We start from the raw sequence: 23,240 nt of genomic DNA, 5'->3' as shown, positions 1-23,240 counted from the left end.
AACATTAATTGAAGCGTGTAAGTAACAATCACATTTTTGTATTCTGGACAAAAAATGTTGTATGAACTAACTCATATTCCTCTCTTTAGCTGGCGAATCTCCAAAGAAAGTCACACAATCGCTACGCCCTAATATAAAAGCTTAAAATGAATTATTTATTCCCTTAAAATAATTGCACAGCTAAGGACACCGCTTTGGGGCCTCATCATTTAATGCTAAATTAGTCAAATCTTTCTTGTAATTAATGTCTAACTAATGTCTAGTCTACCAAATGGGTCTAGCAATATATTTAATTCAAAAACTTATTGATTTAATTAGTTAGTAATAAATGTTATATCAGTCTCAATCTGCCAAGGACCTTGTGATCCAGTAGCACCAAGTTTCTCACTCATAAGGAAGGTTTTGGGTTGCCCCTCATAAGGAAGGTTGTGGGTTTGAATTTTAGTGGAGGCGGAGGCGATATGGACTCTGTGTGCTTCAATAACTTGAGAAAGTATTTATGAACAGATACTGCAATATATATATATATATATATATATATATATATATATATATATATATATATATATATATATATATATATATATATATATATAGCGCACACACAATTATTTAAAAAAATTAATATTGAACATATATTTTTACGCATGGTGCATATAAAATACTACTTGATAAAAAATACTCCGTAATTATTAAAGAATATAAAAACACTACGAAACCATAAATGCGATCTTTCTAATAAAATCAACAAGAAAATTTTATTTATTTACACAAATTATTTATTAAAATTACTCTAAATAATGCATAAATTCAACTTATATGGATCCAGTCGCTCAAGACCTCAAGTGGATGAAGGGGCAATAGCCATAGTTACCGGCGTCTACCTATGTACTCTAAAAACAATAATGTTGGACCATAAATATAAATAATATTATTCTGCATGCCGTGCTCATTCTTTTGCTTCTTGTTCCATGAAATTTCATAATTTCCAGTCCCCCGGCCGGGGCAACTCTCTAGGAACATCATTGTTGAAAGTGTTTAATTGGTCAATGGTATATAAAATTAGACTCAACAATTGCAAGCTAATACAATCATCATGCATATATTATTAAGTATTAACATATAAAATGACATCTATAAACATAAGCATATATTAGAGTTAGTTCGTTCTCCCACTACAACATTTCCATCTAACAACAATGTTGATCGATATTTTGTTAAAAATCTCAACTTTTCGTCATTAAAGATTAAAGACAAATGGATGAAAAGTTTAGACAGATTTTTCGTCCAACTGTAGTGCGTTGGACTGAATTAAAATGTTGGACAGTAAAATCGAATTGACTGGTAGGTAAAAAGTTAAAAGGGTAGGTATTGCTATTTGCCATCCAACATGCTTGTTGGACGGAAAGTTAAATATATCACCTTCCACCTGCGTATTTCAGTTCATTTTTTCAATTTTTTTTTCTATTTTTACTTTCTTCTATTGTTTATGAGTTACTTCTTCATTCGAAATTAGCACGAGTTAGAATACAGAGTGATAATTAATTATATGAACCAATTACTGATCTTTTTGAAAAGTTTTCAAAAGGTCGTGCAAGGAATTGAAAGTCCCTACAAACCTTAGACTTGTTTGTGAATAAATTTGTTTGTGAACCCCCAACAGTTTTTAATCCAATCTTCTTTTACATTTTTATAATGAGTAGATGGGCTATATGTTATGAATTAGCTAGCCAATTATTACATAAGTAATAATGCCATAATGTATGTTACTATGACTTAGTTGCACGGTCAATATTAATCAAATAATTTCTTGATCTATCATCCTATTTCCCATGCATGCCCAACGAATGGGGTTTGATCAGACATCAATTTGGTCAGCATTGATAGCAGTTCTTAAGAGAAAAATACCATACTAATCAATATTACATTATTTTTAATTGTTTGCCAACACTGACTAATTATTAATATATTATCATTTTATTAATACGAAAAAAAGTGTTGTTTGGTGAGATCTTTAATTTCAAATCTAATGGTTTAATTTACAGGGGCATGGATAAAGTCATGGTGGAAATGAATTCATAAGTGGTGGTTTATACCATCAAGGGAAACGGTGAGCCCTGACTGGAAGCCGAACCTTGATTGTGGATTGCAGAGTTATCACGAGGTAAATACAAGAATGTGAAATTAACCATGTTTTTCGCAAAGGAAATCTGTGTGTCGATTACCTTGCCAACTTTAGTCAAGACAGCGCCTGAGACACTATAATACTAGGGGCTGATGACTTTGATCGGTAAGCTGATTGCGCAGCTTGCGATTTACATCTGAAGTGACTCTAGTGTGATCCTGTGAGCTCAATATTAATATGGTGAAATTATAATCACTTAAGTATTTAAAAAAAAAAAAAAGATTTGAAAAATACCTAAAAGTAGGGGCAGAGCAGCCCCTACCCCAAAATTATATATATATATATATATATATATATATATATATATATATATATATATATATATATATATATATTCAATAAAATAAATATTAATTAATTATTAAAAAATTATTTTTGACAAAAATAGTTGATAACTTTTTATATGAGAAAACAATGATAATTTAGGGGCAATACTAAGTTGATCATATAGTTAACTTGGTAATTACATGGTTACAAGTTTGAGTCTCAATATGAGCAGTTTGTTGACTTTTTGTGTGAACCGATCAACTATGGATAACTTAAGTTGATTTACCGCCATGTGTAAATTTTTTTCAAGTAATTATCGGCACCATCATACTCATATAATTATATATTTCATACATTATTGCATAGAATGCAATTATAAATCATTATTAACAATAATTGACACAATTATGTATGATAGAGTTTATTATAGAAATGGTCATTCGATTATTGCGAAATTACCAATTTGGTCCTCAATAATTTTTTGTGTCCAATTAAGTCCATCGACTTTGAAAATTTTAACTAATTTTGTCCTCCGTTTATTTTGTCTTTAAACATTCGTTAAATCATGATCAAATTGGTAATTTTTCTATAGTCAAGGGATCAAATTGGTAATTTTTCTATAGTCAAGGGACCAAATTAGTAATTAATTTTTCACTAAAATGGTCCCTTGACTATAGTAAAATTACCAATTTGGTCTCTTGATTATAGCAAAATTACCAATTTGGTTCTGATTTTTATGGATGTTTAACGGCAAAATAAACGAATGACTAAATTGGTTAAAATTTTCAAAATCGAGGGACTTAATTAAGTACAAAAAATTGTCAATGACCAAATTACTAATTTTGTAATAGTCGAGGGAGTATTTTGATAATAAACTCTGTATGGTATGTATCGAAAAGATACAATTAATATTAATATCCACTGACATAGTAAATTTTGTTAAAATTATTTTTGCTGTCTCCGTCCCCTACGCCCAACCTGAAATTGTTTTGAGTGGGTTGAAAACAAGGCAGTGAGGCACGGCGGTTGACTAATGCGATAACGTAAACACAACGCTGTACTTAGTATTTTCCCCTTTATTTTATTTTAAAATTATCAGTCTTATTTTATTATTACTATTTGGTTGGCGAATGACAAGCGTTCCCAATCCTGTTTCATGCATTCCAGGAAGCTCGACTCCCATGGAATTTCTACTACGGAGTATATATTTGTTGGCAATAGTCAACTTTGCCGAGCATCGGTTGCAGTGCCAAATCCCCGTAATTCATTTTCAGCCGTTCGTTCATACCGTTTGATAGTTACTCCTAGATCTGTTGGCCTATTAAAAGAGTATAGACTATATTAGTTGGTTTCCTTGCAAGTTGCAAAGATAGATCGACATCAATGGCTGCTGGAGCAAGTAGGAAAGTTTCTGCAGCTTCAGCAAGATCTCACACCAGAAGACCTAAGGAGAAGACTTGTATGTTCCTTTCTTCAGGTGGGGATTGCTTTCTTCTTAAATTTTTCATCCAAAAATTCAATTCTTGATTTTTCCGTCTCAACTGTCAAATTTGAACCTGTATTGTAAATTTCTGTAGAAAACAGAGGTTCTTGGGTGCTCTTAAGCTCATAGATTTGATTGCATTAGATAATTAAGGCTTTCCAGATTCTTGATAGATGGGATGGGGGAAGAAGATGCAATTTAGATTTGAATCTCAGAACTGTCAAGTTTTCTGATTGTGTTACAATTTGAATGAGAATATTTCAGGATTGTTGAGAAATGTATTAGCAATTTGTTGTGTGGGGTTCTTGGCATGGGCTTATCGTGAAATTACACCGCCCCCTCCCAAGACATGTGGCTCACCGGATGGGCCTCCTGTCACAGCGCCCAGAATTAAACTCAGTGATGGAAGACACTTGGCTTACAAAGAGCATGGTGTTCCCAGAAACAGAGCAAACTACAAGATGGTGTTTGTTCATGGCTTCGATTGTTGCAGGCATGATGTTGCTATTGCTGTCACTCTCTCTCCTGTAATGTTCCTTCTCTTTGCTTTGGATTTTAGTCATTTTACCAATGTGTTTTCTGTGTCCCTTTGAAGGCCATGTCAGTTGTGTTTGAATTAAAACTTTTTTCTGATCTGCAGAATTTGATTGAAAGCCTAGGAATCTACATCGTGTCATTTGATAGGCCAGGCTATGGAGAAAGCGATCCTAATCCAAACCGAAAAGAAAAGAGCATAGCTTTCGATATCCAGGAGCTTGCTGATCAGTTGGAACTAGGTTCAAAATTCTATGTTGCTGGATTTTCCATGGGTGGTCAAGTTGTCTGGAGCTGTCTCAAGTACATCCCTCATAGGTATGCTCCATTTTTTGCCCATAAAAAGTCAAATCCCTCGTATTGCGGTCCCCTCACCTCAATAAGATTATAAGCAAAAATTAAAGTGGCTTCGCGACCTGCGACCTATTAGATAGTAGGACCAGTGTTGGGTGCCCAAAGGCCACCAGAGCTCAATATTCTGCATTCATATTATTACATATATAAGGGATTGAAATGTGGAATATTCCTAGTAAAGTTCAGCCTATTTATTGTCTTGAACATATTCTCTTCTTTAAATTTTCATTTTTTTAGTCAATCTTGATTAGTTTCATCCATATTGAAGTGTTTGTGTTTATAAACAGATTGGCAGGAGCAGTACTTTTAACACCAGTTGTGAATTACTGGTGGCCTGGTTTTCCAGGAAACTTGTCTAAGCAAGCATATGACAGTCAACTTCCCCAGGATCAATGGACTCTCCGTGTTTCTCACTATATTCCATGGCTCACCTACTGGTGGAACACTCAAAAGCTTTTTCCTGCCTCGAGTGTTGCAGCTTATGAGCCTAGTCTGTTTAATCCACAAGACATACAAGTGATGACCAAGTATCTTCCCGCAAGAGAGAAGTATCAGGTTAGAATTTAGTCTGTTTCTTGAATTGAATGACTAGCAAAATCCATTGCCACTACCTTAGGCTGTGTATTGACTAAATTTCATCTTGTGATTTAGTCGCCAAATGACCACAAAAGGTAAACCGATCTAAGTTGCCTTGCCTATAACAGATTGGCTCAAATCAAGAAAACCAATAAACCACTCATAGCCAGAGTTAAACTTGTAACCTTGTAGTTACAAAATCAACAACCTGACCAAATTGGCTGAGGTTGCCCCTAATTTTTAGCAGAACATGACAGCAATTGTTTGCTAATGTGTCTTAATCTTGTTGTGTGTGGAACTTCAGGCTCAAGTAAAACCGCAAGGCGAATTCGAATCTCTCCACCGAGACATGATAGTCGGGTTTGGGAAATGGGAGTTTGATCCCATGGATCTGGAGAATCCATTCCCTAACAATGAAGGTTCAGTTCACCTGTGGCAAGGGGACGAGGATGGGCTTGTACCTGTTACTCTACAAAGGTACATTGCTCAAAAACTGCCATGGATTCATTATCATGAACTCCCGGGTGCAGGCCACATGTTCCCATATGTTGACGCCATGGGAGATCAAATTGTGAAGGCACTTTTACATACTTAGATCTCTGATCTGTAATGCTTGCATAGTTGCATCCCTCTCTGTTCCTAGCATACTTTACTGCGTTTGGTTTTATACTTCTGTAATTGGTAATAGTCTGCAATGCTTGGTGAACATTATAATCTGTCATGATAAGAATGATTTTGAGCAAGTTATTTACAATTGAGGTTGATTTAAATCTACAATTTTAAATTTTGTGTTATTTAGTTTATATGCGGTCAATAAACTTTTATTTAAAAAATGTAAATTAATTGTCACTTTTGATTTCACGAGTTCGATCAGGTAGCATTTTCAAAGTGCTGAAAATTTATATTTTTTGGTAACTCGTAGAGTTATAGTGGTAATTTTTTTAGATACGCAGCAATAGTGAGAATATCATAAAAAATGTGGAGGAAAGTATGACAAACAGTTAAAATGTTTTATTAAATATAAAAGATCAAGGCAAAGTAATGATAACTTAGAGACAAAATTTGCAATTAGTATAACTCAGGAACAAAAAGTGCAACGCCAATGATATTTAGGTACGAAAAGTGAGTATGATCAAAATGAATTCTACTATTACCCAATTTTCCCTTTGCTCGGCGAACGACAAACATACCCAATCCTGTTTCATGCATTCCAGGAACCTTTTCATGGCAATAGTCAACTTTGCCGAGGATTGGTTGCAGTGCCAAATAGCTGTGATTCATTTTCAGCCATTCGTTATTTCGTACAGTTTCATAATTACTCCTATATCTGTTGGCCTATAGACTATATATAGTAGTTGGTTTTCCTTGCAAGTTTCAAAGATAGATCGACTTCAATGGCTGCTGGAACAAGTATGAAACTTTCTGCACCTTCAGCAAGATCTCACACCAGAAAACCTAAAGAGAAGACTTCTATGTTCATTTCTTCAGGTGGGACTTGCTTTCTTCTTAAATCTACAAAAATTCGTTTCTTGATTTTTCCATCTCGAGTGTCAATTTCTACTGGTTTTCTGATTGTGTTACAATTTGAATGAGAATATTTCAGGGTTGTTGAGAAAATTATTTGCAATTTGTTGTGTGGGGTTCTTGGCATGGGCTTATCGCGAAATTACACCGCCTCCTCCCATCACATGTGGCTCACAATATGGGCCTCCTGTCACAGCGCACAGAATTAAACTCAGTGATGGAAGGCATTTGGCTTACAAAGAGCATGGTGTTCCCAGAAACAGAGCAAGCTACAAGATGGTGTTTGTTCATGGCTTCGATTGTTGCAGGCATGATATTGCTGTTGCTGTCACTCTCTCTCCTGTAATCTTCCTTTTATTTGCTTTGGATTTTACCAATGTGTTTTTTGAAGGCCATGCCAGTTGTGTTTGAATTAAATTAAAACTTTTTTCTGATCTGATCTGCAGAATTTGATTGAAAGTTTAGGAATCTACATCGTGTCATTTGATAGACCAGGGTATGGAGAAAGCGATCCTAATCCAAAACAAAAAGAGAAGAGCATAGCTTTGGACATCCAGGAGCTTGCTGATCAGTTGGAACTAGGTTCAAAATTCTATGTTGTTGGATTTTCCATGGGTGGTCAAGGTGTCTGGAGCTGTCTCAAGTACATCCCTCATAGGTATGCTCCATTTTGATCCACAAAAAAAAAAAAAAAAAGGCAAAATCGATATTCAAGTGTTTGTGTTTATAAACAGATTGGCAGGAGCAGTACTTTTATCACCAGCTGTGAATTACTGGTGGCCTGGTTTTCCAAGAAACTTGTCTAAGCAAGCATATGACAGTCAACTTCCCCAGGATCAATGGGCTCTCCGTGTTTCTCACTATTTTCCATGGCTCACCTACTGGTGGAACACTCAAAAGCTTTTTCCTGCGTTGAGTTATACCGCTTATGAGCCTAGTCTGCTTAATCCGCAAGACATAGAAGTGATGGCCGAGTATCTTTCCGCAAGAGAGAAGTATCAGGTTAGAATTTAGCCTGTTTCTTCGAGTGACAGAAAACCACAACCACTATAGGGTGTACATTGAGTAAATTTGTTATGCAACCTAATCAGTTTAGGTTGTTCATAAGTGATTGGCTCAAATCAAGAAGGTTGATAAACTACTTATCTTCAAAGTCAAGTTAATTAGAAAAATAGTTCATTGACTATAGCGAAATTATCGATTTGTTCCTTAGACTATTTTTTTTTACCAATTAAGTCCATCAACTTTAAAAATTTTAACCAATTTGATTTTTTGTTTGTTTTGTTGTTAAACATCCGTTTACTCGGGACCAAATTGATAATTTTGATATAGTCAACGGACCATTTTAGTCATTACATGCATTATTTTCTCTAGAAAGTTAATTACTAAAATAGTCATTTGACTATAGCAAAATTACCAATTCGATCTCGACTCTCGAGTTAACGGAGGTCTAATACCAAAACAAACAGATGACCAAATTAGTTAAGATTTTTAAAGTTGAAACACTTAATTTATCAATAAAAATAGTCAATGACCAAATTGTTAATTTCGTTATAGTCAAGAAATCATTTCCATAATTAACTCTTGAAAGTCAAGCATGTAACTTTGTGGTTATCAAGTAAAAAATCTGACCAATCCGACTAGGATTTTTCTCCAATTTAGCCTTTTTCTCCCATAAGCAGGCAAGAATATGCACTAAGATGGCTAGAACCTCACATCTTTATCAGCTAATTTAGCAGAACATGAGAGCAATTGTTTTGTGTGGAACTTCAGGACCAAGTGAATCAACAAGGCGACTTTGAGTCTCTCCACCGAGACTTGATAGTTGGGTTTGGGAAATGGGAGTTTGACCCCATGGATCTGGAGAATCCATTCCCTAACAATGAAGGTTCAGTTCACCTGTGGCAAGGCGACGAGGATGGGCTTGTACCTGTTACTCTACAAAGGTACATTGCTCAAAAACTGCCATGGATTCATTATCATCAACTCCCAGGTGCAGGCCACATGTTCCCTTATGTTGACGCCATGGGAGATCAAATTGTGAAGGCACTTTTACATACTTAAATCTCTGATCTGCAATGCTTGCATAGTTGCATCATATCCCTCTGTGTTCCTAGCATACTCTACTGCATTTGGTTTTATACTTCTGTAATCGGTAATAGTCTGCAATGCTTGGTGAACATTAAAATCTGTCATGATTGTTGTAAATAATATTTAAGAGGAAGATATGTCATATGCATTTGCATCCAGTTGATGCATAGAGTTAGAGAGTTTAATTGAAGTATATAATATTGTGACACTTTCTTGATGTGACTACCGTATACATTGTATGGTCGGTGCAATTATTGTCAAGTGACATATTATTGTTGCGTCACAAATTGTTATCTTATGTCTTTCAGCAACGTGAGTCATCGTAAAAGAGTAATTATTGATTTGTTCTTGTTAACAATTATTTACTATAGGTCATAGATGTTGAGATTTATCTCACATCTCATAAATAAAGTTGATAGTTATAACATGAAGTGAGTTTCTAGAAACTAACCATTGTTAAGAGCATAGTATGTGATATCTTATTCTTTAGTTTTCATACCACAACATAGTGACATGATTTTATTAAGTTGCACATGTTGTTGCTAAACATTAACTTATTACTATTGTGAATATTTGATCGAAAAGGATCCACGTGATCTTATGGCAATTCTTGAAGGATTGCTATGATCAATAAATAGTCATAATGCAAGAAGTCAGAAACTAATAACTCTGTTAGACAATTGTGAGATAATTACTTAGGAGAATCATAAATAGTAAGAGATCAATATGAATGAGGAAATACTCAAGGAATTGATGTCGCAATTCTGTGGGGTCATACCCAAAAAAAATTCACTCAAGATCAATCGATGTTTTTACAAATATAAAATTCAAATAATTTATGAACTAGGTCTACCACTGCACCTATTCATACATCAACATTGTATAGCAACTTTATTAGCAACTTTATGAAAAAGCTAAGTTTACATGCAATTTTGTACTAATCTGCCAATTATATAAAATGTCTACCTAATCAATTACACGATTATTGTACTGAATAATTTCTGGAGCTGACTTTTCCTGATAATATGCAATTTAGCACCTTAAATATGGAGTCTAAATTTGAGATGGAGTCACTCGTAGCATGTTCTCGCAGCACGCTCCACGCCCAAAATTTAGCATGAAGTGAGGTTTCTTTGGCTTTAATTGCAAACACATACAAACCCATTTTAATTTGCAGCACTTCCCATTTTAATTCCCACGAGCGCGGTCCCTTTTCCATGCTTTAATTTTGCATCAAATCATCATGTTCCCATGTACTGTACATGCTGTCTTCTTTATTTATTTCTTCATGCATAATTCACTCCATGTTTCCCATGTTAACAATATAATACTTGTTAGAAAAATATATACACGCGCAACAGAAATATCACTCACTTTTTCTAAGATTTTACGTAAAAAGGGGGTTTGAATGTTTTACCTTTAACAAATGTAAATCCTAAACCATCCCATTGTGGCCTCTAGTCTGTGAGGAGCTAGAAATCTTCTTCAATGGGGACGAAAGATTAAAACTAACGAGATATTTTGAAAAATAAAATAAAAAACTTAAATACCAAGTCATAAATATTGTTGACTAGTGATGAAAAATTAAAATATATCAATATAAAAATATTAAAAACAAAATATAAAACATAATTAATTTGATAAAATAGTTTGAATGAAAAACACATTATAAATCATTCACCTCACTATTAATATTAAAAAATAAAAAAATAAAAATAAAAAAGAGAAGAAGTTACAATATTAAAAATAAAAAATCCCATTAGGATTCACACTATTAATAATAAAACATGCCAAAAAAAAAAAAAAAAAAAAAAAAAAAAAAAAAGAAGCCAACTTAAATGGAACAGCTGATATTAAATGGAAATAATAGCAGCCAACTTAACCTTTGTTTAAACATTGATACAATTAATACACACACACACACACATTATATGGGGTGGAGGAGTGGGGACAGTTGCCCCCATTGCTCCTATTGTGGCTCCGCCAATGTCTGTAAGTCCGTACATCGACTACCCACGCGAGAACTCCTGTGAAAATTTTTTTTTTTTCCTTATGACAAATCTCTCTACTCTCCTCTTTAACAAAAAGGTTAAAACTATTTATATAGCTTAATTTGGGTCCAAATATACTAGCTTTTAAAAAACTCAAAACTACCCAATTTTGAATTAATTCATTAATCAGCTATTAATGTATTAATACAATATCAATAACTCCTTATCGATTTCTTTTAAAGTTCTCAACATTACCACAAACCATTCACCTTTCTATTCATAGTCAAACTAGCAACACATGTCATGGTCAAACTTAGTCAAACACATAAACATGGTCAATATGTCTATCCAATATTCTTAACATGAAGTCTAACTTCATTATACTCTTGCCAGAGATTCTCGTTATAAGATTATTGAATAGACTAGAACAGCCTTGTTACCTCAAGGCGGTCGGTCCTCTATTAAACGCACACATATCTCTATACAATACTGAATTAGGCCACCAAGTACACTTATATAGTCCCATAATGAACAAAAGACATACTGGGTAAAACTAATCCACCATATGCATGTACAAGACAACTATGTCGTCTCAAGTCAAAGGACTATTACATACAACATATCGATGACACGTAGGTAAACACCATGTGGTTAAGCAGTCATTGTTCAATGACCACTTATTCTCTAACAAGCATATATCCACATGTTCGTTCTTCGTATCTCATATTGAATGTCATGAGACTCACCATAAGAAGGACAATGTGCTAGTTTTATCGAAATTCTAATATCCAATTAGAATTACTATGACTATGAACATTTTTACAATACTTTATTAATAAATTCTTCGCCGTCACTCATATTCTTAACTCTTAAGAATGAAGAATGAAGATTGTACGGAATAATATCAATATTAATTAAGTCAAAATAAAATAAATAAAAATATTTATTTATTATATTTATTTAATAAGTAATCAATGTCTAAAACAATAAATGTTGAATAATAAGACATACATGTCTAACAAATACATATACATAATTAACCATAATTTTCTTTGGCTCGTAATCAATCTATGTCAATTAACATTAGTACACAAATTAAATAATGATTTTTGCACCAACAAACTTTACCAAATTAAATAATAAGCATTAACCACTAAACATTAAAAGTACAATATTTATAGCACAATATACAACTTCGCAAGCACATAAATTGCACACATACAACTAAAGAGAATTAATATAAATGTACTCTTATAAGATTTTTATATACTCCGTATTAGATTAGAAGTAGCAACTGTAGCATAATTATTTTCTTTCCCTTTTTCCTGTTTAGAAGATAAGGTCGAGTAATAATTAATAAATAAATTTGTAACACACAATTGGAATTAACAGATACACGTGCATTATCATATGTATACATAATACATGCATATTCAATGCCATGCCATGCAGTTCCGGTACCCGGACCCGATACATCGATTCCAGGTAGCGGCGCGGCCGGGCTAAATATTGGGCTGAGCCGGGTTGGAACGGGCCCCCACATGTGCAAGATAGTCTTTGGGAGAGAGCGACGCGTGTTGGGCGTGGGAGGGAGAGCGGCAGAGGAAGTTGCTGCAGCGTCGCCACGTGTCGACGACGTGTCCAGCGCCCCATGCAAACCCGCGCCGGCAACTCTTTCCTTTCTTAGTAAATTTTTGTGACGAATTTATTTATTTATTTTTTAAAATTATATTGGAGCTAGCCACCCCACTTCTGCTTACGTCTTCTCCCCCTTCATCACCTCCTCAGCAAGTCAAGCATTTGTGCTTAGTACTAGGAAACCATCTTTCTACGTCTAGCCTATATCTATATGCGTGGGTGTACGTATATATATGGGTATATATTTCGTCCCCATCCAGAAACTTCAATTCAAAATGCAACAACGTAACTTCACTCCACTCCGGAGAAGCTAAGGCAACCAAGAACAGGTACAACGTTAGTTGCTACATTATCTATGCCTATACTAGCTAGTCTCTAATTTTTCTGTTTCTGTTTTTCAATCTGCTCTCATAAATTTGGAATAATTAGTCTGCTTAATTAGTGTATTTGCAGTGTCGTTGCTGTTTAAATTACTTAACAATGAAGGATTAGATTAATTAATTAGCTCTCGAAAAGTCTTTATTGCTTCTATCCCAGCTGCCTCAATTCTCCCAAGCTAGTAAAAACAAAAAGTTTTTTTTAAAGCTAACATTTTAATTCCACCGTCACCGGTGGTTCAATTCCCATTTTTCTTATCGATGTTTCCGACGGAGCCTAATTTGATAATCCTAGTACTGCCTAAGATGCTGTGATTCCAAGCTAGCTAGGGTTTTCACCGCTTTATAGCAAATCCAATGATTGGATTTTTTTTTATTCTGAGTCTTGTATGAGTCCAAACATTCTATCTTAGCTTCTACTATCTCGATCAATTAATCTAAAAACACTCTTCCCAATAGTTTTTTTTTTTTTAAATAATTTTATGGCCCACCGATTTATATAAATTATATTTTAATTCTATTGATTTATTATTAATTATTTCTTCTACCATATTTAATTTGTCTAATTAAGTTAATAATGTTCTATTGTATTTTATGTGGTTTAATCAGTTAATAAGGTTTGATTGGATTTATTTGCGATTCAGTTTTTCATATAAGTTTAGGATTAGTGTGTGTGTGTGTGTGTGTGTGTGTGTGTGTGTGTGTTTGTGTGTGTGTGTGTTTGTTTTTTGAAATTATATTAAAATATTATTAAATACAAATATTTGATCATGAATATAATACTCCTTCCTTCCGTCCCATTTTATATATCGGTCAGTTAATGATGCTTGATTGAAATTATTTATAATTTAATTTTTTATAATATTAATTTTAGAACTAGTATCTAAAATTTATATATTTAAAAACTACATCAAAATACTATTAAATATTTTTAAAAAATTAAATTTATAAAAATGAGCTAATATAGATAGTATAGGGTCTTCTAAGTATAATGGTTTAGCCACATTTAGTCTTAAATTTTTAAATTGATCATATGTGGTCCTTCAATTCGATTTTCAAATTGTTAAGTTAATCATTCCTAGTCCTTCCAAGAGAATTGCAACTGGTTAAATTTTGAAAATTGAAGGGCCATAAGTGATTAACTTGGACCACGGATCGTAACAATTTGAAAATTTAGAACTAAACGTGACAAAATCACTATAATTGGAGGACCACATATGACATTAACTCTCTTAAAATTATAAGAAAATCCTAATAGAAATAAACAAAGGAGAAAGAGTTAATTTGACCTCGAGAGATAAAATGGGATAGAGGAAGTAATAAATAGAACACATGTAGTCTACTAGCATATTGGTTGTGATCTCAATCCATGGCGGAAGGAATAAATAAATAGAACAGATAACAATGCTTTCCACAAACTATCAGTCGGTGTGAACGATTCCACCTTTCGTCATAAGGAACAAAATGGACAAAGGTGTAACTAAACTCTGACAGAAGCGCAAGAAAGTTATGGCAACCCGGAATTTCTGCTTTGGGATCAGTGCCTATACTGACCAGCTTTCTTTCCGCTAATAGAGACAAGATATTTGCCCCCCGTTTCTCTGTAGTGGTTTTAAAAAATGGTTTTTGCTAGTGGGATACAAATATAGCTTAGTACGACGTACTATATATACGGTCCATAAGTTCAATTGTCTGTGGCTCGAGTTATATATAACTTCTTGTTCAACACTTCAACTTGTGTATGCAAAGACTTCAAGTTCTTGGCTCCCTATATTTGATCCGCACGCATGCAACCATGTCCCTAGATATGAAAATATAATAAAATTAGATTCTCAAAAAAAAAAATCTAACTATATATACTTGAGCTGCAGGAGGAGAAAATTATATTAGAGCTTTAGTAAGTACTCCAAGAACACCAGAAAGCTAAGATGGTCGTCCCAGAATCGGAAGCGGCATCTCAAGGCGAGGTGGAATCGCCATTGCAATTGCAGGATTTGCAGGCAGAGCAGCAACAACTGCAACAGAAGAACAACAATGGATTGTCATCCCTAGGGAGGCAGTCGTCGATTTACTCGCTCACCCTGGATGAGTTCCAGCACACTCTCTGTGAGAGTGGCAAGAACTTTGGGTCCATGAACATGGACGAGTTCCTTAACAGCATTTGGACCGCCGAGGAAAACCAAGCTCATGCCCAGGCCCAGGCTCAGGCTCAGACTCAAGTTCAACCACCCCATCCTCATGTCGGTGCTGTTGCTACTGCTACTGCTGCTGCTGAAAGTAACGCTGTCACGCATAATTTTATGCTGGGACAGGCTAGCGTTCCAGCCGAGAAAGGGATTGCGAGGCAGCAGAGCTTAGCGAGGCAGGCCTCGCTCACGCTTCCGGCGCCTTTGTGCAGGAAGACTGTGGATGAAGTGTGGGCTGAAATCCACAAAACTCACCAGCAGCAACAGCAGCATAATAGTGATGGGAAGTTTCAGAATAATCCTGGTGGTGATAATAATAATACTCAGAGACAGGTTACTTTTGGAGAAATGACACTGGAAGACTTCCTGGTTCGAGCCGGGGTGGTTCGAGAGCAGGGCAATACCGCCCCCCTACCTGCTCGTCCCCAACAGTACACAGCAATGTACCCAAACAACAACACTCCTGCAGCTATTGCCCCCACTTATGTGGCCAGGCCAGTTATGGGCTTAGGCGGTGGCGCTGTCCCCGCTTACCAGGCACTTCCACAAGGTGGAGTTGTGGAGGCACCCGGGTATCCGAAAAGGGGAGGTGGATATGCACAGCCATCCCCTCCTGTTTATGGTGGAAGAATGGGGAACGGAAGTGCTGTCGGGTACGCACACATGCAAGGACTAGGTTTGGGATCCCCCGTGAGCCCGGTGTCCTCGGATGGGTTGTGTGTGAATCCAGGTGGGGATGGAGGAAACCATTATGGACTGGAGACAGGGATACGAGGAGGAGGAGGACGGAAGCGCATCATAGATGGCCCTGTGGAGAAGGTGGTTGAACGCAGACAAAGGAGGATGATCAAGAACAGGGAATCAGCTGCAAGATCCCGAGCACGAAAGCAGGTATTGTATGTTTTTGTTTATGTCAGTTTTTCAATGAACCAGAAGCCCTGATGAAACATTCTCAGCCTGTTTTTCCTAGGATGTCTGAGTATTCTATGTTTTACTAGAATGTTGTGCTCTAGGATTGGAACTCTTATGCCTTCATTCAATTACTTTCTTGGCATAGATCCTTTCTTATTCAACCTAAAATTACTAGTTCTATGTAAAGAAAGCTAACTTCTAAATTAGGAATGTGCTTTGTACCATCAATGATCTATTTATCTAACAAGTATAGGGAATTAATGATCTTATCCATTGTTTCAATGTTATTGTATTTCAGGCATACACAGTCGAACTCGAAGCAGAACTCAATCAGTTGAAAGAAGAAAATGCTAATCTGAAACAAGCCCTGGTACATAATTCATTATATTAACATAAATTCCTTTATATCGAATCATCAATCACATCGAGTAGTTCTGATCACGCACTTGTTTTCTATCTAACGAGCAGGACGAGATGGACAGGAAAAGAAAGCAACAGGTAAATGAATCTCGGGAACTCCCATTTCAGTTAACATTATATTCAACATCATATGATTCTGATAATGTATGTTTTGGCTGTCGGTCATCAGGCTTTCGAGGAAGTGAAACCAACAACACCTTCGAAGGCGCAGAAGGCGAGCGAGAAACTGAGGGTGCTGAGGAGGACCTTGAGTTGGCCCTCTTGATGTATACAAAGTGCAAGCATTGAGAAAACAGCCTGTCAATTCCCATCATCTATCTGTCCAGGAGACTAGGCAAAAACATGACAGAAGACAACCTTAATTATCATGAACTCCTTTAATTTGTTGGCAAACCTGAATACCTGCAGATCTGGAACACCCAGCTTCATAAGTTAATTGGCTTTGGAAAATACCTTAGAATATATAGATTTCCTAAGTGATGATATATATTTTATATTTATAGTACCCATGCTCTCTTATTTCTGTAATATATGAAGTATGCATAAGACTTGTGAGTTCTGACATATCTCTTGGTTACATTGTATATTCTTGCATTTGGTTAAGAGCTATTAAGTTTCAATGTTTCATATGGATTTACTACAAGTTGCAAGATTTGTAATATTCTTCTTGTCAGATATAAATAAACTAACATAAACATAATTCGTAAAAGTTTTAGAATGATTGATCATTGATATCACTATTGAAATGGTAACTTGCAAAGGAATGTGACTAGGAATCCTAAATGGTGTACTGTAGTGTACTTTGTCTACAGTGTTATGGGAAGATCACTTTATAATTATTTAGAAATTTATGTTATGTGTCATTTTTATAGGTAGATAATTATAATTAGTAGTTAAAATCAAATTGAAATTTTTATTTCTAAAATACTCTCTCGATCACTTTCAAAAGTAGGTTATATCACTTAGATTTGCATTATTCACTCTCTATCCATGCAATTCTCTTTTATCTTTTAAAAGTGATCCCACCTTCAGATCATCACCGTACCTTAATAAAAAATTTATTTTTATTAATAAATTAATAATAATTATAATAATTGTAAAAAAGTTCATAAGTTGTCTGAATGGTGTTGCAATTTTGATACCAGAATTGCAACACAAGTATTCTTTTTTTTTTTTAAATGCCAAATTAGCTTTGTTGAGTGCGGGTGGCCTAAATTAATCACCTTATTTGACTAAGGCAAAAACTTGTGTGAGACTGTCTCACCATGGAACGGGTCGGGTCGGGTCGGGTCAAAATGTAAATGTATCACTTATATGCACAAATGCCATACTTATATGCTCAAATGTAATACTAATCAAGAATAAATTTTTTGTTACTTATTAGGGTAAATGTAATACTTTTAAGGGAAAATACAGTACTTTTACATTTCGATTTAAAAGTATTACATTTTTCCTCAAAAGTATTATATTTGCCCTTATAAGTGAGAGGTACTTGTCAACATTACTTATTATGAAAAATGTATTACTTTTTCTCTTATAAGTAACAAAAATTGTATTTTTGATTAGTGTTATATTTGAGCATATAAGTGTGAGATTTGCACATATAAGTATGATATTTGCATGGTGCTTTGACCCGACCCGACCCGTCTCACGAATAAGGATCCGTGAGACGGTCTCACACAAGTGTGACCCTTTGACTAAATTACTTATTGACTCAATTATATAGTTACCCAGTTACACTACAAATACTTAAATAATATATCCCCTCCGTCTATTTGATGTGTCTATCTCGATTAACAAAACTTAATTGAAGTTATTTTTAATTTAATTTTTATAATATTAAGTTTAGTATAGTATATAAAATTTATATATTTAAAAATTACATTAAGAATATTATTATAGACAAAAAAAAAAATTTAAAAATATTCAAGAAAATAAGTAAAGAAAAAGAAGTCGATTTGACAAGTAAATAATAAATACACGGATAAAATGGGACAGGTAGCATAATATATTATAGGATATTGAAAATTCTTACCCTTCATTCTCACTTCTGAGCAACCAGACTCTTGACTGAAACCAAGCTCTCCTTGAATACAGAAGCCTGTAAAGAATATCCTTTTCTCCTAGGTCCAAGAGCCCTGATTCCCTTGATCCTAGGATCATACATGTGCACTTCCGAATTCACAATTTCTAAAAAAACTTCACCATTTTTCCCATACCCCAGCGGCCTCTTGATATTCGAAAAGGGTCCAAGAATCGCCATTTTGGTCCAACACATTTCCTTATCCATAACCCATACATCAATGCCTGTCTGCATATTCATCGATTCATACAGAAACATAGCAACACAATCATTGTACAAAGCCAAATCTCCCTGCGTGGATTTGAACGTTTCTGGCGTTTGGATCTCCCCAAAAACCTCATTCCCCATGTCGAATGAAATGATCTTCCCATTGTTGTTTGCTCTCCAGTAGTAAAACCCATCCAAGTATGTGTTACAACAAGACTTACCGATTAGGCGGCTGCAGATCTTAAATTCTTCAGAGTGTTTCCAGGAATCAGTGGTGAGTGTATAAACTGAAATAATTGAAGATGAATGCCAACCATCCAAGATTGGATCCCAATAGTCCCTTATCCAAACAACTTTATATTCGCCGCTTGATGGGTCCATCCCAAATCCTAATTTATAAGAATTCATACGAAACGAGGCAGAAACTGGTGGGTATGAAACTGGGAGAGATTTGGCCTCCCTAGTAGCAGGGTTCCAAAGAGTCACCTCTTCTTCATCATTGTACAGAGAAAACAGCCCGTTTAGCGGGCCGTTTATTTCCCACACGGAAGCCCGAGTTTTGGTGTAATCTTGGTAGGAATGGGAGGCGAGGAATTGGGTTTGTTCATGGAACAATGAAAACCCAGATTTCATGGCGTCGAGAGAGTAATGGTGAACGAAGGAAAGTGGGGCATTGTTGGGATTGTGGTGGTGCTTTGCAATGAAAGATGGGTTTTGAATGAGAGTGCACCAGTTCTTGCGCACTGACTTGCACTGCAGAAGGGACTTGACAGGCAGCCTTGATAAGATCTCTGCCACCACATCCTCCGGCAACTGCTCAAACTTTGTCATTCTGCTTCTTCTTTCACAAGATCTGAGGCTTTGTGCTCAGAGAAAAATGGTGGATTTCATGGCATTGGTGCAAGAATTACTTGATTATGTTGAGATAGATGTTGATATACAGTGAATAGCAGCCATACTTGGAGAGATGTGGGCATTTAGTGTAGCTTTCACTCTTTCAGCCCATCCCCATTTCATCGCCACTGACATCAAAGCAGGCGCCCATACTCTTAAACTACAAACATTATTACATAGACACGGTCCATACACAAGGACAATAAATAAAAGTAAATCCATTTCAATTATGTATGTTAATCATTTTAGTAGTGTAAGATGAGTTATGAATAGGTTCTAATGTGTTTGGTTTTATCATTTATGTATACTATAGTTATGAATTATGTGTATTATGGTTATGGATTATGTGTGTTAACTATTGGAGTAGTGTAAACGCTAAGATCAGTTATGTATGTGTGTGACAATTTTCTGTGCATTATGTTTTACATAGATTATGTGTATGCTATTAAAAACCAATAATGCACATAATTATATTATCATGGAACTGCCGTGGGCTTGGGAACCCATTGACAGTTCAGGTACTTGTGGATTTGGTCCACCAAAAGAGGCCCAACATAGTGTTTTTAATTGAAACTTTTCTTGGAGCCCGTAAGCTGCAGCCCATTAAGCTTAGGTTGGGTTATACGGGCCTTTTTTCTGTTGATAGTGTGGGACATAAAGGTGGTTTAGCTATTCTCTGGAAAGAGGGGACTGAAGTTGACATCAAATCTTTCTCTTCGCATCATATTGACGCCGAAGTTTGTCTGAGTTCAGGAGAGGCTCGTTGGAGATTCACCGGGTTTTACGGTACTCCAGAAAGGCATAAACGCAGTGAGTCATGGAACCTGTTGAAGCTCTTGTCTTCCCGAAGCCACCTACCCTGGGTGGTTATGGGTGATTTCAATGATGTATTACACTCAGATGAGAAGAGAGGGGGCAATCCACAACCTACAAGACTTATTGCTGGCTTCAAAGACGCAGTGGAATCGAGTGGTCTGAAGGATTTCCATTTTGACGGGCACCAGTTCACCTGGGAAAGGTCTAAGGGCACTCCTAATTGGATTGAAGCGAAATTGGACAGAGTTCTGATATCCGATTCCTGGGGCGATCTTTTTAATCGTGCTAGGGCATGTTCCATCACGGTTCCCAGGAGCGATCATATCCCCATCTATCTCCAGGTTATGCCGCAATGGAGCCCTAATTTTAAGAAAAGATTCCGTTTCGAAAACCTGTGGCTCCGCGAATCTATTTGCAGGGATGTAATGATTGAGAGTTGGTCGAAATTCCAGGGGCAAAGTCTAATTGACCGTATTGGTAGCTGTGGCAAGGCGATTTGGAATTGGGGCAGAGGTTTTGCTTCGAATTTCAATCGTCGCATTACTTATTGGAGAGCTCAAATGGAGAGAACGAAATCCAGAAGGGATCCATATGGGGTAATTCTTTTTAAGGAGGCTCAACATGAATATCTTCGAGCCTTGCATCATCAAAACGATTATTGGAGGCAGCGCGCCAAACAATTCTGGTTGAAAGAGGGGGATACCAATTCCACCTTCTTCCACAATTCAGTAAGAAGACGTAGACAAACCAACTCCATTTCCCGGCTTAAAACATATGATGGTTACTGGGTGGAGAAAGGTACGAATCTTGATAACCTTATTACTTCTCATTTTAATGAGTTGTTTAAGTCCAGTGGGGGAGACTGGGAGGCTGTGTTGAGTGTCATTCAACCCAAAATTTCTGATTCTCAGAATGGGGTATTGTGTCGGAGGGTAGAGTTACATGAAGTCAGGTCTGCGGTTTTTGACATGAAACCTGGAAAATCGCCTGGCCCTGATGGAATGAGCCCAGCTTTTTTTCAACACTTCTGGGACATTTTAGGGCCCCATCTTCTAAAGTTCTGTTCCGATTGTATCCAATCAGGCTCTTTGCCTGAAGGTTTAAACTCCACTCACATCGTTCTCATCCCGAAAAAATCGAAGCCTGAGGTTCTTAGTGATTTCCGCCCTATTGCACTCTGTAATATCCTCTATAAGGTTGTGTCCAAAATCCTTGCTAATCGGTTGAAACCCCTCCTAAATGATATTATTTCCGATTCCCAGACAGCTTTTGTCCCGAGCCGTTTGATCACTGATAATGTAATGGTTGCTTATGAGATAAACCACTATCTTAAACGAAAGCGCCAAGGTAAATTTGGTCCTGTGGGTATTAAGCTTGATTTAAGTAAAGCTTATGATAGGGTCAATTGGGAGTTTCTCCGGGGTATTCTACACAGATTTGGCTTCTCTAGTCATCTTGTTAATCTGATTTGGGGATTAATTTCCACTGTTGATTATTCTATTCTTCTGGAAGGAAGAGATATTGGTTGTGTCTCCCCGGGGAGGGGATTGAGACAAGGAGACCCTATTTCCCCCTATTTATTCATATTCATTATGGAGGTTTTTCATTTGCTGATCCAACAGAAAGTGAGGGAGGGGTATGTTCACGGGGTGACTATTGCAAGGGGAGCCCCTGTTATCTCAAACTTATTTTTCGCAGATGATTGCTATATTTTCTGCAGAACTGATAGTCCTGAAGTGTCTACTATTAAAGGGGTTATAGATCTGTTTGTCAAAGTTTCGGGTCAAGCTGTTAATTATGAGAAATCCACCTTAACTTTTAGTAAAAATGTTAATGAGGATACTAAAAGGGCTGTCACTGGTGTGCTGAATATAAGAGAGGGGACTCTGAATGGTAATTACTTGGGTCTTCCTTCACTTATAGGGAGAAACAAAAGAGAGATTCTTGGCTTTATTAAGGAGAAGATTACGGGTAGGATAAAGAGTTGGACCAACCGATTCTTATCTCGGGCAGGAAGGGAAGTGCTCCTTAAAAATGTGATTCAAGCCATCCCTACCTATGCTTTAAGTGTATTTTTGTTGCCACTGGAGTTGAGTAAGGAAATAGAGAGAGTTATGAATGGTTACTGGTGGGGGTGTGAGGGTGAGAGAGCTAGGGGGATTCGGTGGAAGGGTTGGGATGCTCTATGTGTTCCAAAACAGTGGGGAGGATTGGGCTTTCGTCATTTTCGGGAATTTAATATTGCCCTTTTATTGGGCTTTCGTCATTTTCGGGAATTTAATATTGCCCTTTTAGGGAAACAACGTCATTTTCGGGAATTTAATATTGCCCTTTTAGGGAAACAAGCATGGAGGCTAATCCAATTCCCAAACTCTTTGATGTCAAGGATCTATAAAGCCATATACTTTCCTAAGTCTTCTTTTCTTGAGGCTCAAATAGGTTGTAACCCTTCCTTTATTTGGCGGAGTGTTCTTGAAACCCAAGAAGTGATAAGAGAGGGCTATCGGTGGAGGGTGGGTAACGGGAATTCTATTCATATATGGGGAGATCCCTGGCTTCCTAATGTCTCTTCGCCATTTATACGTACTCCTTTGACTGATAATATTGGAGTTACCAAAGTCTGTGACCTTTTTAATGCATCTAAGACTGATTGGGATAACACTGTGATTGATGATATCTTTGTTCCAGAGGATGCGGAGCTC

At 36.2% G+C, this 23,240-nt stretch overlaps 3 protein-coding genes across 3 annotated transcripts; 2 read left to right on the top strand and 1 right to left on the bottom strand.

Moving 5' to 3' along the window:
* The first annotated feature begins 3,590 nt into the window (after positions 1-3,590).
* Positions 3,591-9,297, top strand: LOC116030172. Its single transcript, XM_031272339.1, has 9 exons — positions 3,591-3,929; positions 4,200-4,462; positions 4,576-4,787; positions 5,111-5,378; positions 5,704-5,916; positions 7,104-7,265; positions 7,370-7,581; positions 7,658-7,925; positions 8,697-9,297. Exons 1-9 carry the CDS (start codon positions 3,836-3,838, stop codon positions 8,985-8,987), a joined length of 1,983 nt encoding a protein of 660 aa, XP_031128199.1. The 5' UTR covers positions 3,591-3,835; the 3' UTR covers positions 8,988-9,297.
* A 3,490-nt stretch (positions 9,298-12,787) lies between these two features.
* LOC116030124 (protein ABSCISIC ACID-INSENSITIVE 5) lies at positions 12,788-17,038 on the top strand. The gene is made up of 5 exons (XM_031272272.1): positions 12,788-12,972; positions 14,892-16,097; positions 16,417-16,488; positions 16,587-16,616; positions 16,708-17,038. Exons 2-5 carry the CDS (start codon positions 14,949-14,951, stop codon positions 16,801-16,803), a joined length of 1,347 nt encoding a protein of 448 aa, XP_031128132.1. The 5' UTR covers positions 12,788-12,972; positions 14,892-14,948; the 3' UTR covers positions 16,804-17,038.
* A 1,544-nt stretch (positions 17,039-18,582) lies between these two features.
* On the bottom strand, positions 18,583-19,822 carry LOC116029533 (putative F-box protein At5g62660). The gene has a single exon (XM_031271583.1). It carries the CDS (start codon positions 19,657-19,659, stop codon positions 18,583-18,585), a length of 1,077 nt encoding a protein of 358 aa, XP_031127443.1. The 5' UTR covers positions 19,660-19,822.
* Between the last annotated feature and the right edge of the window lie 3,418 nt (positions 19,823-23,240).

Source organism: Ipomoea triloba, chromosome 9, assembly GCF_003576645.1.
Source record: "Ipomoea triloba cultivar NCNSP0323 chromosome 9, ASM357664v1".
NCBI lineage: Eukaryota > Viridiplantae > Streptophyta > Magnoliopsida > Solanales > Convolvulaceae > Ipomoea > Ipomoea triloba.
Note: the sequence above shows the minus strand (reverse complement) of the source record. Positions and strands in the feature narration are given on the sequence as shown.

What these genes read in the sequence shown, in the direction of transcription:
- LOC116030124 (XM_031272272.1), top strand. Translation starts at nt 14,949, where the DNA reads ATGGTCGTCCCAGAATCGGAAGCGGCATCTCAAGGCGAGGTGGAATCG. An exon ending in CTAATCTGAAACAAGCCCTG is followed by an intron (nt 16,489 to 16,586) that starts GTACATAATTCA and finishes TCTAACGAGCAG; the next exon opens with GACGAGATGGACAGGAAAAG. An exon ending in ACAGGAAAAGAAAGCAACAG is followed by an intron (nt 16,617 to 16,707) that starts GTAAATGAATCT and finishes GTCGGTCATCAG; the next exon opens with GCTTTCGAGGAAGTGAAACC.
- LOC116030172 (XM_031272339.1), top strand. Translation starts at nt 3,836, where the DNA reads ATGGCTGCTGGAGCAAGTAGGAAAGTTTCTGCAGCTTCAGCAAGATCT. An exon ending in TTGCTGTCACTCTCTCTCCT is followed by an intron (nt 4,463 to 4,575) that starts GTAATGTTCCTT and finishes TCTGATCTGCAG; the next exon opens with AATTTGATTGAAAGCCTAGG. An exon ending in CTCAAGTACATCCCTCATAG is followed by an intron (nt 7,582 to 7,657) that starts GTATGCTCCATT and finishes GTTTATAAACAG; the next exon opens with ATTGGCAGGAGCAGTACTTT.
- LOC116029533 (XM_031271583.1), bottom strand. Translation starts at nt 19,659, where the DNA reads ATGACAAAGTTTGAGCAGTTGCCGGAGGATGTGGTGGCAGAGATCTTA.